This window comes from Staurois parvus, unplaced genomic scaffold (genome assembly GCF_062004578.1).
Source record: "Staurois parvus isolate SC_StPar_1 unplaced genomic scaffold, SC_StPar_1.0 ptg000258l, whole genome shotgun sequence".
In the NCBI taxonomy this organism is placed as follows: Eukaryota; Metazoa; Chordata; class Amphibia; order Anura; family Ranidae; genus Staurois; species Staurois parvus.
In genome coordinates, this window is record NW_028318054.1 from 5,145,541 (window position 1) to 5,166,606 (window position 21,066).

At 39.0% G+C, this 21,066-nt stretch overlaps 1 protein-coding gene and 1 pseudogene across 4 annotated transcripts in view; both read left to right on the plus strand.

Annotated features, from left to right (window-relative positions):
- The window catches only part of MAGI3 (membrane associated guanylate kinase, WW and PDZ domain containing 3), a 489,943-nt gene that overhangs the window by 312,805 nt on the left and 156,072 nt on the right, over window positions 1-21,066 (plus strand). For all 4 annotated transcript variants that reach the window (XM_089681068.1, XM_089681065.1, XM_089681066.1 and 1 more), the window contains 3 exons: window positions 2,505-2,717; window positions 6,451-6,616; window positions 9,246-9,325. In XM_089681068.1, the coding sequence (XP_089537194.1) occupies window positions 2,505-2,717; window positions 6,451-6,616; window positions 9,246-9,325 (459 nt within the window). The remainder of the gene's footprint in view (window positions 1-2,504; window positions 2,718-6,450; window positions 6,617-9,245; window positions 9,326-21,066) is intronic.
- On the plus strand, window positions 16,696-16,811 carry LOC149459462 (U2 spliceosomal RNA; annotated as a pseudogene).

Consider the following 21,066-nt stretch of genomic DNA (forward strand, 5'->3'; position numbering starts at 1 on the left):
CTGCAAAGAATACCTCTGCATCAATGGCTGCTATGGGGATAAAAGGAGAGAAAGTCACGGTGTGGCCTCTATCCTCCCCTGACCTCAATCCTATTGAGAACCTTTGGAGCATCCTCAAGCAAAAGATCTATGAGAGTGGGAGGCAGTTTACATCCAAACAGCAGCTCTGGGAGGCTATTCTGACATCTTGCAAACAAATTCAAGCAGAAACTGTCTAAAAACTCACAAGTTCAATGGATGCAAAGACTTGTGAAGCTGCTATCAAATAAGGGATCCTATGTTAAAATGTAACGGGACCTGTTAAAATGTTTAAAAAGTTAAAATGTTGTTAAAAGTTTGATTGAAATAGCTTTTGATTTCAGTAAATATGCTGCAAACACAACAAATGACAATTTTCAGTTCTTTACAACCTATAAAGTGTTTTGAAAATTACTGTGCGTAATAATTTGGAACAGTGCATTGTAAGTTTTTTATGGTTAAAAAATCCTGTTATTAGGAGGTTTGTGCAATAAAATGTGAATTGTACTCTTAATAGTTGATAACATGAGAATTATGCTGACTGTTATTTACATAAATTATTTAGGGAAATGAGAAAAATATCATTTGCATAATAATTTGGAACACGGTGTATATATACACACACACATACATACACATATATATATATATATATATATATATATATACATACACATACACATGTACATACACACATATACATATATATATATATATATATATATATATATATATATATATATATATATATATACATATATATATATATGTATTTATTTATTTTTTACTTATGTGACCCATTAGGGAGATTTACCTTCACTTCCTGTCCCGTAGTAAAAATGTGAAGGGAAAGAAAGTTCTTGCAAATGAACGCATATGGAAGAAAAATATATTTGAAATATATTTTAAAAGTATTCTTCCCAAATATATTGACATGTATTTGAAATACTAAAAATTTGGCCATATTCAATATATTTCAAAATATATTTAAAGAAAAAAATATATATATATATGCGGTTTTATTACAAAACATATGAAAAATATTTTTAAAATTACATTTCACATATACTGTATGTCTTTAAAATACAAATCTACATTTTTGGGATGCATTTACAAATATATGTAAAAAATATATGTTAAAAAATAATCTGAAGGATCTATTTTAAAAGAATATATTTTTAAAAATATATATTTTTTAAATATATTCTTCAGATTTTTTTTACATATAAAAAAGTCATTTTAACATATATTTTTACAGATATTTGTAAACACGTTCCAAAAATGTAGATTTGTATTTTTAAAGACACACAGTAAATTTTTAAAATTTATTTTTAAAAATATTTTTCATATATTTTGTAATAACGCATTTCAACATACAGTGTGTGTGTGTATATATGTATGTGTATATATATATATATATATATATATATATATATATATATATATATATATATATATATAATTTTTTTTTTAATATATATTTATATATTATTATTTTTTTTATTTTATTGAAATATATTTTGAAATATATTGAATATGGTAGTATTTCAATTATATGTCAATATATTTGGAAATAATATTTTTAGAATATAGTTCAAATATATTTTTCTTCCATGTGTGAAGAGAATCATCCAGAACTAGTGTCCCCTTTGAAAGATTTCCCCTCTATTGCTTTTCTGGGGACAACCTACAATTTAGAATTTTCTTTTACTTTCTCTTTTGATGATAACAGTAATCAAGACAAATAGAGAGGGTGAATTTCCCTAATGGGGGCACAGATTGTAATAAAAACCTAACAGGTGTTCTAATCCCTCTTGACTCTCTTCAAAACTAAAACAATGTTTTGCCTTTTATACTTTAAGACAATAGAGTAATGTAAAAATTATATTTTTCATGCAGTCCATAGAAATCAAAACTAAAAAAAAACCACCCTTTTTTCTACATACATTTTATACATTTTATTTTATAATCTGTCTTGTTTAAAATGGTGCAAAGCACTGCACAGTTATTTGCAAAATTAAATAATGGCTTTTTGTTTTTAATTTAGCAAAAAAAAACAAAAAATGTTTAAATATTAATAGTTAGAAAAATAAAATATGCAGCAAAATAGGTGAGGAGAAATGGAGGAGTTAATTATGGCTGATTAAGGTAAACTAAGGGTTAATAAGGAGTTAAATAGGAACACAAAACCTTTTTCGTTACTTGTCAGGTTGCTTTAATGGACATGATATGCAGACGGGCTCCATTTCCTCTGATAAGTGAAACACATTTCTAAACACCATCAGTTCATTTTTAACAGTGTTTCCTATAAGGAGAAGTTATTGTCATTGATGCTCATTTGTACTGTATGAGCAATATGTGAGCTCCCTTTCAGTGGTCACCTTTCAGTTTTATTTTGATATACATTATATTGATCACGTACACTCATGCACCATTCCCGATTGTTTGGTTTGTTCAGTGTTGAACACTTTCCCTTTTGTTGGCAGGTAATTTCTATGGCACTCCTAAACCACCAGCTGAGCCAAGTCCCTTCCAACCTGATCCTGTGGATGGAGCCCTATTTGACGCAGACTTTGACACGGAGGTCACGAGGAAGAGAACCACATCTGTCAGTAAAATGCAGCGCACAGACTCTTCTCTCCCTGAAGAAGAGGAGGACGAGGATAGAGAAGCTGTCAATGGCAGCAGTGGAAGTACAGGTGAGTATTACATTATTTTTGGAAGTTATAGGTCCTCTTAGCTGTTTTATATTGTAGAAGAAAGTAAAAATAACCATGCAACTTCTCAGATTATATCAAGGAAACAGTCTTTTTGTTTGTTGATTGAATGGGCATGAAACAAATTAAGTGCTTAAGTAAAGGGATTTCATTTGTGTATGGGTGTATAGGTTAGATGAGCTTTGCAGGATAAATCCATTGCCTTCATTGGATTTTGCTATCCATTGTGAACCCACAATAAAGCAAGAACCAGGGATGACTATCCAGTGCAAAAAAAAAAAACACGCTTGTGTGGCGGATATACTGTATGATTATTAGATTAGATTCAACTTTTATTGTCATTGTGCAAAGTACATGTACAGAGCCAATGAAATGCAGTTAGCATCCAGCCAGAAGTGCGTAAATGGCCAATTTACAATAAATAACAATATAACAAAAATCGGGGTATGGAATATACAGTAATACCATAATCGGTGCAATGAGTAGTGCATTAATGGATGAAATAGTCAGTAATGCAATGGTGAATAAAATATACGGTAATGCAAGATTGTCTACTGATTAGCTGTTCAATGCTTTAACAGCCACAGGAAAAAACTATTTTCAGTCTATTTGTACGGGCTCTGAGACACCTGTACCGTTTGCCCGATGGAAGGAGTATGAACAGTCCATGGTTAGGGTGAGAGGCATCATTAATTATGCCCTTTGCCGTTTGTACACAGCGTTTTTTGTAAATGGCCTCCAAGGTGGAAAGCTGAACACCAATAATTTGTTGGGCGGTTTTCACCACCCTCTGAAGGGTTTTGCGGTCTGAAGCAGTGCAGCTGCTGTATCACACTAAGATGCAACTTGTGAGGATGCGCTCAGTAGTACAATGATAAAAATTCTCCAATATCCTGTAGCACAGATGGGATTTTATAAGTTTCCTCAGAAAATATAGGCGCTGTAGTGCCTTTCCTGAGCACGAAGGAAGAATTCAGAGACCAGGTGAGATCCTCAAAAATGTTATGTGCCGACTACTGAACAAAGAAGGTTTTAATATAGGCTGATCACCTGGTTCCTGTGGCCCAAAGGCCAATTACAGTCTTTTGGTACTTGATGTGTAGCCTGTGGACTCTGTGTGACAGTCTAGTGGGAGTGCGAGCATTCATATATAAAGGCATAATTGCAGTGGTCTCTATTAACCCCATGTCCCCAGACTTCCACTGTGCTCTACAACATATCTCCAACCAAACTTTTATAGCATGTCCACAGACTCTCTATACATTATTTCCTTTAGTATGTCTGCAGGTGCTTACATTCCTCTCTTACATTACTTATCATGAGCATTATGTGTAGTCCTTTGGTTTTGTCAGTGGTTGCAGTTGAGGCCCCTTACTGTATACCTGTAAAGTTCAGAGATATAGCACTTCGGGATCATGTAGAACGCCATCTGTCTTAAACGTGAAAGTCTTTATTTTTCTTTAAAGCAAACAAAAGCAGAACGTCCAGCAACAAAACAAAACTGACTTAACGTCAGAAAACACAACACAGAAGTCTGCTTGTCTTCAGCACAAATACAATATAAGACATTCAAGTTCATGTATGGGAGTTACACCAAAGTTAGCAAAGTCCAGCTTCAGTTGTTTTGGCAGCTTTCTGTGCGCATGCAGCACTCAGACAGGTCTCCTTTCCCAAACTCCTACTATTCCACCCCCATCACTAGGCATCTTATGTACTGGACCACAGTCCCCATTATCAAGGGTGGAGATTCTTTCCCACCCAAATATCACTCTGAACCTCCTAAATTCCCAAATAAAGAATCACTAATACAGAGACAGCTGCAAGTCAGTCTTCTACTTATGCCTGACTATAATTCCTCTCCCTGCACGGGTGAGACCCCTGAGTGCACCAAACATTTCCCTTAAAACTACCACAACCCAAATATAGGTGACACATAGCACCTGTCCAGGACACATCCTCCTCATCCTCTACAACCTCAGAAGCTGGCAACCATTGGTCAATGTGTATCTTTAAGGAAACCTGTCTTGAGAAAAATATGAGTACCATTGCTGACTTTTTCTTCTTAAAATGCTAGGTCTCTGACTGTCAAGCTTTCACCATTCCTTCAATTATTTCGAATTACAGTAACTCACAGAAGTGAGTACACCCCTCACATTTTTATAAATATTTTATTCTATCTTTTCATGTGAGAACACTGAAGAAATGACACTTTGCTACAATGTAAAGTAGTAAGTGTACAGCTTGTATAACAGTGTAAATTTGCTGTCCCCTCAAAATAACTCAACACACAGCCATTAATATCTAAACTGCTGGCAACAAAATTGAGTACACCCCTTAGTAAAAATGTCCAAATTGGGCCCAAAGTGTCAATATTGTGTGTGGCCACCATTATTTTCCAGCACTGCCTTAACCCTCTTGGGCATGGAGTTCACCAGAGCTTCACAGGTTGCCACTGGAGTCCTCTTCCACTCCTCCATGACGACATCACGGAGCTGGTGGATGTTAGAGGCCTTGTGCTCCTCCACCTTCCTTTTGAGGATGCCCCACAGATACTCAATAGAGTTTAGGTCTGGAGACATGCTTGGCCAGTCCATCACCTTTACCTTCAGCTTCTTTAGCAAGGCAATGGTCATCTTGGAGGTGTGTTTGGGGTTGTTATCGTGTTGGAATACTGCCCTGTGGCCCAGTGAAGGGAGGGGGATCATGCTCTGCTTCAGTGTGTCACAGTACATGTTGGCATTCATGGTTCCCTCATAAAACTGTAGCTCTCCAGTATCGGCAGCACTCATGCAGCCCCAGACCATGACACTCCCACCACCATGCTTGACTGTAGGCAAGACACACTTGTCTTTGTACTCCTCACCTGGTTGCCACCACACATGCTTGACACCATCTGAACCAAATAAGTTTATCTTGGTCTCATTAGACCACAGGACATGGTTCCAGCAATCCATGTCCTTAGTCTGCTTGTCTTCAGTAAACTTTACATTTTAGCAAAGTGTCATTTCTTCAGTGTTGTCACATCAAAAGATATAATAAAATATTTACAAAAATCTGAGGGGTGTACTCACTTCTGAGATGCTGTATATAAGCCCAAGAACAAAAATGTAATATTTTGCACTTTACCAGTATTTAAATGTGGTGAGCAAAACGCTTCTAACGGATGGAGGTGCTTGTTACTATTCTATGGAGGTCACAGGTGAGCAAATAATGGTAGGTGGTGATGTGATCAGGAATTGTTCAGGTAGTACTCCAAACATCTTTATCCATACTTACACCAAGTATTAACTGTAGAGTTGGCCATTGACATTAGTGAGACATGCAAATATGATCCAGATTCCATTTTTTTCTAAACCACTGTGCTCATAAACATTCATGCTCAGCTTGGCAAAGTTCTCATGCTTAGAAATGGGAAAGTGCAATCATCAAGGGAAAGAGAGCCAAAGGAAATTACTGCTTTTTGGATTTGACCACTCTTATTTGTAAGTCTGTGAGTATCCAATTTATAGCAGGCAGTGCAACTATTCTAGAAAGGTTCCTTGTAGTTAGGTTTACCAGTCCCATAAATAGATATTAAAAGAAAATGGGTCCTTTTACAGTTGGTTGTTTTTTTTCCATATTATTAATCATTTTCCTCCAATATGTCTAGCAAGAGCTTCTTCTTGACAAGATGGATTGGTATCAACACATGAGCCGTCTGTTTCATTTTTTTCAGAGCACAGACAGGAATCTGCAGACTGGGGAAAAACTGTCCCTAGCTACAACCAGACCAATAGTTCTATGGACTTCAGGAATTATTTAACACAAAGTGAAAACCTGGAACCCCTTCCAAAAAACTGGGAAATGGCCTACACAGAAGCAGGCATGATCTACTTCATAGAGTAAGTTAATGTGACATAGTTTTGTTACATCTTAATATTTTGTTATGCATGATATAATATTTGTGCTAGAAACTGTCTTTTTTTCCTTTGAAGAATAGATTTATCTATTCAGGCACAGCTTTGATGTGTGCTTGTATATTCCGTTAAGGGAATGCAATAAATCTTCTGTAGGGTGGGCCATAGCCTGCCTCTGCCGAACCCCAGAATAAGATGTGAACAAAGGCACCATGATATTTGATTAAGACTTACACCTGCTTTACACACACATTTATCACAGGGAAACAAATGCATGTATAAAATCTTCTGTTAGTAAACAAGGATGATGATCCTTTTGTTGTTGTAAGGGCAGGGCCATATTCAGACATCATAGGCCATAGGCACACCCAAGTGATTGTGCCTTTTTATACAAGTTCCCCCCTTCTTGTGCCATATGATTATTTTAGTAAATGCTACTGCAAGAATCAACTATCGTAGGTGACCAGCTGTCTGCTTTAAATGCTGGGCTAGCTTTCAACCGTACAGTTAAACATGCAGGAGGAAGAATAGGTAGTTCTTATGTTTCCTGAACACTAAAAAGCCTTCTATCTCACCTCAACATCCCCTGCACCATTTTCAATTACAATTACACTATATGCCAGGGCTTGAAATTTCCACTCGACTGCTCACCAATGGGGAGTGGAAATTATGGTGGGGGCGAGTGTGTCCCCCAGGGCCGTCTTGCTGAGCAGGCTCGGAGCTCAGGCCGGATCTGTCATTGGCACTGGGAGCCGTCAGACTGCTCAATAGCGGAGTGAAAGCAAAGCAATGAGTATGGGCTGTGCTCTCTGCCTCCCCCTAGAGTGCAGTACCCAGATCTGTGAGTGAACAACGAAGTACTGCAACTTATTATGGGGGGGTGTGTGTGTTTGTTTGTGTGTGTCTCTGTATGCATGTACAATTGTACATGTGTCTGTGTGTATCTATATATGTGTCTGTGTGTGTGTGTACATGTGTCTGTGTGTGTGTGTGCATGTACATGTGTTTGTGTGTATGTACGTACATGTGTCTGTGTGCACGTATGTACATGTGTCTGTGTGTATATGTACATGTCTGTGTGTACAGCTGTCTCTGTTTGTGTGTGTTTGTTGGTGGCGAGTAACTCTAAGGCCTGGCTAGTAGCTCAGGACTTGACATTTTAAGCCCTGCTATATGCAGTTAGCCACAGTGACTACAGGTGGCCAGAAACAAACCAAGGACAGAATTTTCACAAGTTACAGTGGATATAAAAAGTCTAGACACCCCTGTTAATATGTCAGATTTCTGTGATGTAAAAAAAATGAGACAAAGATGAATAATTTCAGAACTTTTTCCACCTTTAATGTGACCTATAAACTGTACAACCTAATTGAAAAACAAACTGAACTCTTTTAGGGGGGGAAGTAAACATAAAAATGTAAAATAATATGGTTGCATAAGTGTGCACACCCTCTTATACCTGGGGATGTGTTCGGAATTAAGCAATCTCATTCAAAATCATGTTATATAGGAGTCAGTACACACTTGCCATCATTTATAGTGCCTCTGATTAACCGCAAATAAAGTTCAGCTGTTCTAGTAGGTCTTTTCTGACAGTTTCTCCCTTATGGTGTGCAGTGAAGGGAATCAGTATCCATTAATGTATCAAAATATATCTAGAATATTTATGGACTTTCTAGGCACATAGACACAGTACAAAAAATGTAAAAACTTTAATACTTTATTAACGTACCACATCTAAAATATAATAAGTATAACATCAATGTATATCCTGCTATATGCTTTGCTATAGTTTTTTGATGGTGGTCATCTTAAAGTAAACCTTCCCCACCTACCCTTGTTCTGTTATGAACATCATTCCTGTGCTGTAAATTATGACATATAATGAAAACTATCCTATTTTTGGTGGTGACACCATCATCATTTGTGCATATTGTTATGCTTATTGGGTTAGCATCAGGATCATATAGTGGACTCCCAGGACCAACTGTTTGAAACCGCTAGCCTCTTGAATTTACTGTGTGGCTAAAGTGCAACTCTTCCTGTATCCTGCACTGTCATTTTAAAAAGATGACATAATCAGTGCCTGGAATCTTTTACTTATTCTTTCTTATTGAATAATAGTAAACTGCCCCAGATCATGCAAAGCACATACACCAGACCATATTCAGTGCAGCTAGGTATTGTTCAATAATGAGCTGCTCTGATTTTGTACACTGCATGCCCTGGGTGCCTCAAAAAAAAAATAAACAAAAAGGATGTTTACCAAAAATGTTTTTTTAATAAATTACTTTAATGGAATTTTTGGATGGGCGTGCAGTGCTGAATTTTTCTGTTCCATATATTGTATAAATAGGCAATATAAATAAGTACAAGAAGGAGTTTGTCATAAACAGTGCACAATTCATCAAAAACTGTCACTATAATTTGCCTAACTTGTTTAGGATCATCATCCCCATCTAGTGGTCATATTGTGGCATTTTCCTGAAATTCCAGGAGAATACCACATTATTACCATTAGATGTCATTGGCAATCCTAAAAAATAAGCATAAAAATTAAACTGTTGTGTTTAATACTAGAATAACATATTTTTGCCATTTTACCCTTTATCAGCCATAACACAAAAACAACAACGTGGTTGGATCCTCGTCTGTGCAAAAAAGCAAAAGCCCCAGAAGACTGTGATGATGGCGGTAAGTGTTTATTATACTCTGGGGACTGGGTTGAAATTTCTTCATTATCTATAAACAGTTAAATGGAAAAAACTAGGCTTTTTCCAACAAGGGCATGTAAACTATTTTTACAACCCTTTGTAAGCCTCTAGTTTTAATGTTTTTACCATGACTATAGTACATTTTTCTATGAATGTTCAGTGAATTCCACTGCATACAAGTTTATTGTTCAGATTTAGCTATACTTCTTAAAGTGGTTGTAAAGGCTTCAGGTTTTTTTAACTTCATGCCCCCTCAGGCCCCCCCTCAATACTTACCTGAGCCCCATCACGATCCAGCGATGTGCACGAGAGCCCGGAACTCTCCCTCTTCATTGGCTGAGACAGCAGCAGGAGCCATTGGCTCCCGCTGCTGTCAGTCACAGCCAGTGAGCCAATGAGGAGAGACAGGGTGGGGCCGAGCCACAGCTCTGTGTGTGAATGGACACGCAGAGCAGTGGCACAGGAGTGAGCATGCTTGGGTACCCTCGTAGCAAGCTCTAGAGGCATATGGCAGGAAGAAGGGGTCAGGAGGGCCCGCAGGGGGGGGGAGGGATGAGGAGGATTTGGGCTGCTCTGTGCAAAACCACTGCACAGAGCAGGTAAGTATGTTTGTTATTTTATTTGTAAAAAAAATTGCCTCTAATATCACTTTAAACATTTATATGTTTAGACTTTCATACAGAGTGCACACTTGTCACAGGAGTCATTGCATAGATTTCCAGAAAGAGCGATCATTGCATGCAGAGCTTTTTTTCCTTTCCGATATTCTGTAGCTATTTGAATCCCCCTACAGAAGTGTCTGAAGAGAGGGGGGGATAAGACTCATTTTTATTTGTGTGTATACATATTTCAATCAAAGTTTTTGAGCTCTGTAAGCTATAAGTTTTTTTGCTGCAGAAGGTAAGAAGAGCATGTGAAAAGAAGCCCACAGCTCTACTTGCTGGCTGCACATGAAAATACAACTTATTCATATGCAATATTTTAGACTTACCAAACTAGAACATTATTTCAAATCAGGATACAGACATTAATTAAAACAGAAATTCACCTTGCTGGGACCCAGGAAGCATTACAGAGATTCTATCCCTGTATCCGGTACTTTTGGTTGGAGTAGAGCTTTAACAGATACTTTTTCGACTACCTTTACTATTTTGTCAAGCATGAGACTTCTCACATGTGTATTTCCATACAGCAATTAGTTTGCAATCTACATTACAAAGCACATTTATAATAAACATCTTGAATTTGTAGAAAGATGCCTTTTTTCCTTTAGTCTCCTATGTTATCTTTTAAGGCTGAAATACTCCAATTTTTTTAGAATCTAAAATGGGCATATGAATAAATCATCAAACATACTGTTTACTTTTGCTAGAATGTTCTCGTGCTGCTATAAATCAAGTTTTCTGTCAGCTTTTAAAAAGCACTTATTACTGCATTAGAAGGCGTCTGCTAACTAAAATCCCTGAAACAAGTCTCCATAAAGATGCCCCCTCCCGATGCATGTGCTAGCCATATTAGAGATGAGTCAGAGAAAAACAGACATGTACCTGCTTTGGTACACTGATTGACAAGACCTGCAGTGGCCTCACTTTTCTTGAAGAAACTCCCAACTCGTTTTCATTTTGGTGAAAAAATAGCACTCCAGAACAAAAGGAGGTGTAAACTTAAAATAGTTTCTTTAAAATAATTTCAGTATATAGACAGAAATGGGAAGCTGATAGTGTTGTCACCTTCTCTGCAGAGGACTGGGACTCGATGGTGGATAACATACGTAAGAGCTCTAGTTCTCTTGCTGTCCGTGAGACGGCCCTTAAAGTATTAACCCGCTGGTATTATACCCCATCTAGACAACACATCATGTTCCCAGAGATGATTGGACTCTCCAGCTTTAGTAAATAAACCCCTTACTGTCTGACCAAGGAATATTCATGATTTAATTGATAGTATCTTTCTGTTGGTGGCCTTATTGCTCTGCCTACCTTGCTCATGTATTTAACATTTATGTTCTACATAACTGTACCTTATTGGAATGAATATTACAGATGTGCCTTTTTCTCTGTTGTATATTATACCTTATGATTTAAGCTATTTTTGCAGCCTATTTCTTAATAAATAAAAACGTTTGTAAACACAAAATAATAAGAATTTCAGTATATGTAGTAGACCCAGGAGAGGTTTTTTTATAGATATTATAGTGGCCTGTCTTTTACATGGGCATTAAAGTTGTTTTATATGAAATGTAGGATACATGGAACAGTACTACAGTACTAGTTATTAAAATGGCACAGTTAAATGACATACAAGGATTTATGAATGAGATCTGTCCCAATAGGCGTATATGCCAGATTTAGTAATTGTAGAACTATGGGCAAAATATATGACATACTGTATATGATGCAGTCTGTCAGTAGCACAGTGGTTTCTATTTTCTCAGTTCTCCCTGTAACATAGTTTTATTACCTGTAAATGTGACAGCTGATCCACTGATATTGAACATCCTGTAATATGGTGACAGCATTATTTGTTAAGCAGTAAAATCATTGCAGCATTGTTACCCTGTCCCTGTGTACACAACAAAATAAGGAGTGGTGAACTGAAGGAATTTCCCCTAAGTGTGTGTTAGGATCCAGAGTGCTCTGCAGGATGGCCGTGAGTACTGGACCTCCAGCATAAAGGAAGCACACCAACCACCAGCATAAGGGGTTACACTGAGCACCACGTAAGAGAGTACACAGACCCGCAGTGCAAGGGAGCACACTGACTACAAATATAAGAGGATATGCTGAGCACCTACATTACTGTGCAGAAGTTTTAGGCAGGTGTGAAGAAATGCTGTAAAATAAGAATGTGTTCAAAAATATATATTTTGTTTATTTTTATAAATTTTACAAAATGCAAAGTGAGTGAACAGGAGAAAAACCTAAATCAAATCAATATTTGGTGTGACTACCCTTTGGCTTCAAACCAGCATCAATTCTTACACTTGCACACTTTGTACACCTGCACAAAGTCAGGGATATTATAGGACTAGAGTCAAGTGTATGATTAACCAGTTTTACCAAGCATGTGCTAATGATCATCAGTTTCATATATAGGTTGAAACACAGTCATTAACTGAAACAAACAGCTGTGTAGGAGGATTAAAACTGGGTAAGGAACAGCCAGATTTGCTACTAAGGTGAGGCTGTGGAAGACAGTTTCATGTCACAGGTTGTATACCATGGCAAGAGTGAGCACACAAAGTAGTTATACTACATCAACAAGGTCTCTTTCAGGCAAAGATTTGAAAGCAGACTGGGGTTTCAAGATGTGCTGTTCAAGCTCTTTTGAAGAGGCACAAAGAAATGGGCAACATTGGTCAGCCAATGAAACTTAATGCAGCAGATGAGACACATCATGCTTACTTCCCTTCACCATCGGAAGATGTCCAGCAATGCCATCCGCACAGAAATGGTGAAAATCAACGGGACCCAGGTACACCCATCTACTGTTCAAAGAAGTCTGGTCATAAGTCGTCTTCATGTAAGAATTGCAGCCAAAAAGCCATACCTCCGACGTGGAAAACAAGGTTAAGTAATTCAACTATGCACGAAAATGTAGGAAGTGAGGTGCAGAAAAGTGGCAATAGGTGCTCTAGACTAATGAGTCAAATTTTTAAATATTTGGCTGTAACAGAAGGCAGTTTGTGAAGGGCTGGAGAGCAGTACAATAATGAATGTCTGTAGACAAGAGTGAAGCATGATGGAGGTTTCTTGCAAGTTTGGAACAGCATTTCTGCAAATTGAGTTGATCATTTGGTCAGTACCAATGGTGTTCTCAATGCTGAGAAATACAGGCAGATGCATATCCATCATACCATACATACCAGGGAGGCATGTGATAGGCCCCAAATGTATTCTGCAGCAGGTCTATGACCCAAAACATACAGCCAATGTCATTAAGAATTATCTTCAGTATAAAGAAGAACAAGGAGTCCTGGAAGTGATGGTTTGGCCCCCACAGAGCCTTGATCTCAACATCGTCAAGTCTATCTGGAATTACATGACGTGACACAAGGATTTGAGGCAGCCTACATCCACAGATGATCTGTGGTTAGTTCTCCAAGATGTTTGGAAAAAACCTACCAGCCAAGTTTCTTCCAAAACTGTATGAAAGTGCACCTAGATGAATTGATGCTGTTTTGAAGGCAAAGGGTGGTCACACCAAACAGTGATTTTATTTGGATTTCTCTTCTGTTCATTTATATCTTTTTACTAATTTTCTCAATTGATAAAAATAAACTATTAACACTTTCTATTTCTGAAAACTTTCTTAATGTCCAGCTTTTTTTCACACCTTCTGAAAACTTTTGCACAGTTCTATTTGTGAGGGCACACACTGAACATGACCATCAATATAAAAATGCACCCAGAGAATTGACCACCATTGATGTAAGGGAACACAGTAAGCATTGACAGCCAATGTGTAATGGGTTACATTAAGCACTGACCACCAATGTAATGGGTGCATGCTAATCATCAATGTAAGGGTTCATGCTGACTACCAGCTTATAGGGGCATGCTGACCACTATTGTGAGGGTAGCTGCTTGACCAGCACAAGGGAAGCACACTGACCTCAAACGTGAGGGAAGCACACTGACCTCCATTGCAAGGGAAGCACACTGACCTCAAACACGAGGGAAGCATACTGACTTTCAGCGCAAGGGAAGTACACTGACCTCCATCACAAGGGAAGTACACTGACCTCCATCGCAAGGGAAGTACACTGACCTCCATCGCAAGGGAAGCACACTAACCTCCATTGCAAGGGAAGCACACTGACCTGCAACGCAAGGGAAGCGTATTGACTTCCAATGCAGGAGATGCACAATGACCGGCAGAGCAAGGAAAACACACTGACCTCCAACACAAGGGAAGCACACTGACTGGCAATGTAGGGGAAGCACACAGACTACCAGTGTAAGGGGGCATGCTAACCGCCAGTGTAATGAGACATGCCGACCACCGATATAAGGGGATTCAATGAGCAACATATGAGGGGAAACAGTTGAGCACTGACCTTCAATATAAAGGGGCAGGCCAAGATTTGACCAGCATTATAAGGGAAGCACTGTGAGCACGGATGATCAGTGTAATGGGTTGCACGAAGTACTGACCCCCAATGTAAGGGGTCCTGCTAACTACCATTGTATGGGGGCACACTGACCTCCAACATAAAGGGGCATTCTGAGTGAAGGTAGCACACTGACCACCAAAGTAAGGCGGCACTTAACTCCTGACTGTTTACTCTCCATAATCCTTTCTATCTTCACCTCACAATGGCCCCTGCCTGCCGCAGCAGCCCCTTCCCCGTGCCCTGCTTCTCCACAGAGCTTCCCAGCCCAAATGTGCCTCCATAGCCTTCTGCAAAATTCCCAGCCCCAGATATTGTCCCTCACCTCCAGTCACAAAGCCCTACAAGTCATTCACTCCACAGTGCCCTCCAGCTCCTTTCAGAGCCTTTGTTGTTCCTCCCACTAACACCAATGTTGGGACATTTCATTCTCCTACTGACCACCTACAGTGCACTGACGCCAAAATTTTTTTTTCCCTTTTACTTGCCACTGACACCAGAACATTTTTACCCCTACTGACCACTGACCAGGTATTTTTTCTCCTGCTGATCACTGACCAGGTATTTTGCCCCCTACTGACCATTGTTGAGGCATTTCCCCCTCCCTTCAGACCACTAACCAGGCAATTTTCCCCGTTAACTGCTGCCTTTTTGCCTTACCGCTTGGTTGAAGTACAGTAGTGTTCAAAATAATAGCAGTGTGTTGAAAAAAGTGAATAAAGCTCAAAATCCTTCGAATATCTTTTATTTCCATACACACAAATGCATTGGGGACACTATACATTCTATTCCAAATCAAAACATGAAGAAAAATATATCAAATTTGTGTTGTTCCTCTAAAGAATTTGAAGAAAAGTGAATATTAGACTGTTCAAAAAAATAGCAGTGTTTGTATTCTTCTTTACAAACTCAAACATTCACTATATAAACTGAAAAATGTTTGAAGATTTTGCTTTCCTTTGAATCACTTAATTAATATTTAGTTGTATAAGCACTGTTTCTGAGAACTGCTGTACATCTGTGTTGCATGGAGTCAACCAACTTCTGGCACCTGTGAACAGGTATTCCAGCCCAGGATGAATAAACTACATTCCACAGTTCTTCTCTATTTCTTGGTTTTGCCTCAGAAACTGCATTTTTGATATCACCCCACAAGTTTTCTATTGGATTAAGATCCGGGGATTGGGCTGGCCACTCCATAACATCAATCTTGTTGGTCTGGAACCAAGATGTTGCACGTTTACTGGTGTGTTTGGGGTCGTTGTCTTGTTGGAACACCCATTTCAAGGGCATTTCCTCTTCGGCATAAGGCAGCATGACCTCTTCAAGTATTCTGATGTATTCAAACTAATCCATGATCCCTGGTATGTTATAAATAGGCCCAACACCATAGTATGAGAAACATCCCCATATCATGATGCTTGCGCAACCATGCTTCACTGTCTTCACAGTGTACTGTGTTTTGAATTCAGTGTTTGGGGGTCGTCTGACAAACTGTCTCCGGCCACTAGACCCAAAAAGAACAATCTTACTTCATCAGTCCACAAAATGTTGCGCCATTTCTCTTTAGGCCAGTCAATGTGCTCTTTGGCAAATTGTAACCTCTTCAGCACATGTCTTTTTTCCAACAGTGGGACTTTGCGGGGATTCTTGCAGATAGCTTGGCTTTACATAGGCGTCTTCTAATTGTAACAGTGCTCACAGGTAACTTTAGACCTTCTTTGATCTTCCTGGAACTGATTGTTGGCTGAGTCCTTGCCATTTTGGCTATTCTTCTATCCATTTGAATGATAGTTTTTCGCTTTCTTCCACGTCTTTCAGGTTTTGGTTGCCATTTTAAAGCATTTGCGATCATTTTAGCTGAGCAGCCTATCATTTTCTGCACTTCTTTATATGTTTTCCCCTCTCCAATCAACTTTTTAATCAAGGTACGCTGTTCTTCTGAGCAATGTCTGGAACGACCCATTTTCCTCAGAATTTCAGAGAGAAATGCACAGCAATCAGCATGTACAACATTTGCTGCCTTCCTTCCTTAAATAAGGACAATAATTGCCACCTGTTTTTCAAAGATTGAATGACCTCACTAATAGAACTCCACACTGCTATTATTTTGAACATGCCCCTTTCAATTAGTGATTCAATTACACAGAATCAGCAGCATGCATGTCATGACTGTTGGGTCTGTTGGATTTCTATTACTCTACTACACCTGCTAGCAAATTATTTGCCATGTAGAAATCGCTTCTCGGCCTTTTGGCTAAGATCAAGTGTAGTATCTGTTCTTATCAGTGTCCAGTGGGGGTGCTCCCGGCCATTCTAGCTTTGCGGGGATGGCTGTTGTATAGTACCCTCACTGGTATGATGGGGGTCCGGAAGGCTAGTACCGGAGGGACAGAAACCGGGGAGCGCCACACGTTATGCTGGGGCCCTGGGAGTAATTCCTCCGGGAAAACTGGAAAGACCCAGTACCTCCTGATTTGGACGGATCTACCTTGGTCTGGCCAGGGGCTGAGGAGGCAGAAAGTCCGCAAACATGGTGCCCCCTGAGTAGTCGCCTCAGGGGTGCTCTGAGTAGCACTTGGGTGTGGGACCCCACGTTGTGAATGAGCACATGGTCACCGCATTTAAAACACTTTTTGCACTGCGCCTCTAGGACCGGGCCTTTTGGCCAAGTCCTGGGCAATTTTTTTGCTACAGGCCTCAGGGTCTGGTCAGTGCACAATTTGGGCACGACACTTTTTTTATTATTTTTATAGATTATTTAATTATTTATTTATTTATTTTTTCTCACCCCACGTTTGTCACTTTTACTTATGTGTGTGTTTTTCTCACAGGATGGAGGGTGTGGGTCCTCGGGCCTGCCCTGAAGTCTAGGGGGAGGATGTGTGGCCTTTTGGTTCCTTCCTCCCCTGTCCCTGGGGGGTTTTCTCTTCGGGAGAGCCCCCCGACCAAGTACTGGATGTCCGGCTTCGGCTGGACATAAGGAAAGGTGGTCCACCAGGCCTTTTGGCCAGGAGGACCAAACGGGAACCTTGTCCCTGTCAGGAGCTTCGTGCCCCGGGGGATCAGGGTAGTGGTCCAACCCCTTCGGGGGTAGGACAAAGCAAACCCCTAAGTGCACTTTTTGTGTGGTGTTTTTGCACTTGCACTTTTTTGTGAAACACTTACGGGTTTTTCGTTCTAGTTTGCACGTTTGCGGACTTAAAAAAAAAAAAAAAAATTTGCCATGTAGAAATATCATTTCTACCAAAAACAGTGATTGATCAGGTTAGTGATGTATGACTACTATTATTTTGAACACAACTGTATATGAACTATGATTGCTGGGTTTTGCACTATAAACACATGCTGTTAAGGGGTCTATTTAAAAATGTACCTATGGGCCCTTTATTTTCTAGTTACAGGACCCTGTATTTACCTGGCCCTTTATTCACCAACTATATATATTTTTTTTCCTGTTCAGTGACTTTTAGCCATCAGAGTAATCTTTTCTTACTGTACTGGCCTCATTCAGTTCCTTCACTACAGTGCTCCCCTGACATGACCCTGCAAGCTGTTGGTGCTGAGGTGTCAAGGGAATGAAATAGGGAGGCAGGGGAGAACCAAACGCATTTTAATTCTGTGAAATAAATTCTCCTGTGACAGCTCTCACTGTTGTGTATTTTCTTTATTAAAGTCATGTAATAGACTGCACACATGTCAATTTGTACCTCGTTGTGCATTTCTCTGTGTAATAAACACCCTGAAATAATTAGGATTGGATTGCGCATCCCTGTGGAATTGGCCCATTTACATCCACAAACAATGTGAGGTGATAACACAGCTGTACAACCTACTGCTAGTCAAAGCTGATGTAATTTCCCAGCCAGAATTAGCATTCCCACCCAGCTGTGCTAGAACATCATGTACATTTAAGTAAAGACGACCTAAGGCATTGAGAGAGGAATCTTCAAAGCACTGTAGAACATGATGATTCAGTGTGCTCAGCCAGCAGGCTATGTGTCACATTCGGCTTATCTGTATTTAATAATTAGTAGCAGGCTAGCCACGCTAAAAACTGCTTGTTAGCTAGCAGTGCCATACACCGCAAACAAGCTGTTTACTAGTCACTTGAGATGGCAAACGGTCTTAGAATTAAATTCATTCTGCATAAATTTACCTGGCCATACTTCACTGATATTATTAGCACTGATTTTTCATTGATGCTGTTAATGCAGATGGGTATTTGATAGGAACTGCTTAACGAAAGGTCACTTCAAACTCATACTTAAATTTTCCCTGTTATTATTCTGCATATATAATGTACAGTATATGCAGAACATAAACCCAAGGATGAAATGTAATGTATTACGCTTACAATACAATACTTAAGTATTTGCAAATGTGTGCTAACTAAATTCCTGTTTTTAAACGCATGTTCTTAGACAGGTTAATTTGGTTTTTGATAGTTGGCTAACTGGCTGGCAGTTTGAACTGGCTTTCTTATCCCCCTCTTTTGATAAGTTATACTTATCCATGTTCCTTGCCGACAATTGCCATTATTAGACTGGGATAGGCTGGCAAGTTGAACTGGATAGTCCTATTTATTACTTTGTGACACCTTCCATGTTCACTGTTTAAAAAGCCAGTTATAGACCTGGGTAGGTGACCAGTTTTTTCTTTTTAGTTTTTTCTTTTTTTTTTTCTTTATTATTATTATACAGTATTTATAAAGCGCCAATAGTTCGCTCAGCAAAGGTGGACAGAACATGTGACAGAACAATACCAATACAATGCAAAACATGAGGGGATTGAGGGCTTACAAGTTCTTAGACATGTTAGCAGCAGTTTCCTTGGTTTAAGGCAGAGGTGTCAAACTGGCGGCCCACCAGCTGTTGCGAAACTACAAGTCCCATCATTCCTCTACCTTTCAAAGTCATGCTTGTAACTGTCAGTCTTGCAGTGCCTCATGGGACTTGTAGTTTGGCAACAGCTGGAGGGCTGCTAGTTTGACACCCGTGGTTTAAGGGTAAATGCATTTTTGCAAGTGTAGGAAAATGATTGCTGATCCTGATATAAATTTTGTGTCATTGTAAATTCCTACGAACTGAAGTGAACTCTTAAATGATGTTATCAGCTTTCCCAGCTATCTTCTGTGAACTACAAAGCAACACCCCTCTATGTAATGGAGATGAGGAGAGGTGTTTGTAATCCAAATCAGGAGAGTAGCCTAGTGTGACAATGCTGATTTTCTGTAGACATAGTTCAGTATTGTCATTGTCACACTAGAATGTGGAGTACTGGCAAGTTTTCAAAATGAACGTAAATTAAATTACCTAAATAAAATCAATATTTTTTGGGGGGTGGGTGGGGGTGTTGAGATGCTTAATCAACTAATCAGACTCTGTATAGTAAGATCAAATTCATTTGTTGTCTCATCCATAGGTTTTGGCACCCTTGATCAAAGGATTTTGGTGGAATACAAAAATTTCACCTAGAATTTTATGCAGGTGCAATGTCCTGCAGATTTCTGCCTGTACAGGCTTTCTGTTTGAAAGCACCAAGGCCTGTGAATGAACTAGAAGGGTGCCCTTGCAGTTCATGGATAGCTACAAGCCATCTGCCACAATGGTAGGTGCAACTTCTAGTTTTCTCATTCACTGATTCCTGATTTTGAAATGGGAACCCTTACCCGCTGTCATGGGAGAGGGTAAGGAAAACCATGTGCTGGAGCATGTTATACATTACACCCCAAATATGGGTGTAACATGCTCCAAAAATGAACTTATCCTTTAAAGATTTAGGTGCATGTAGAATTTGCATGAATTTTGTTAAAAAAAACTCATATAATGTTCCTGGTTTTTATGTACTTTTTTATTTATGTGAACTATAGCAGAGGCAAACATAACATGGTCAGGTGTTATGTGACTTGGGTAAAGAACATCTTTTCACGTGTAATTGACTAAGGCAGGAAAGACATGATGTGATTTTCTTTCCTGCATCCATGGGTTGCAGGAAAGAAAATCGCTCAATTCCCCATCAAGACAATCAGTGTTGATGGGGGAAACCCTCCCACTGAGCTATTACAGTGATTACTGCTAACGGCTATAGTAGCCACTAGCAATAATGGCATGTAAAATCCAACATGCTGGTTGTACCCAAGTTGTACAATCCAAGGCAAATCTGTAGCATGCCTTTTCTTCCTTTTATTAGGTGACAGAGCTAGAAGTAAATGAATCAAGGGATCAACTTGTAAAGGGACCAATGGTAACACAGATTTATGGCAGAATACTAAAAAAGAAAATATGTAACTCTGTTTACTGTATTTAGCCTTTGTAAATATCTGAATGCATTCTCTTATTTGCTGCCATATCCTGTTAAATGTTTTTGTTAATATTCAAGTATCCTAGTGCCCTTTCCACATAAATCGTCATGTTATGAGGACAATCAAGACAAAAAAAAAAACAAAGGAAAGAAGAAAAAAAACTTTGTGAAATGTGCAAGAAAGCATGGGCATGGTCATAAATGCTTATTTTCTGAAGTCTGAAACTTTTCAAAGAAAGTTGGGTGATCTGAGAAAGAGAATAACTTATAATTACCCAGCTCTTGTGAAATACTGATATTAAAGC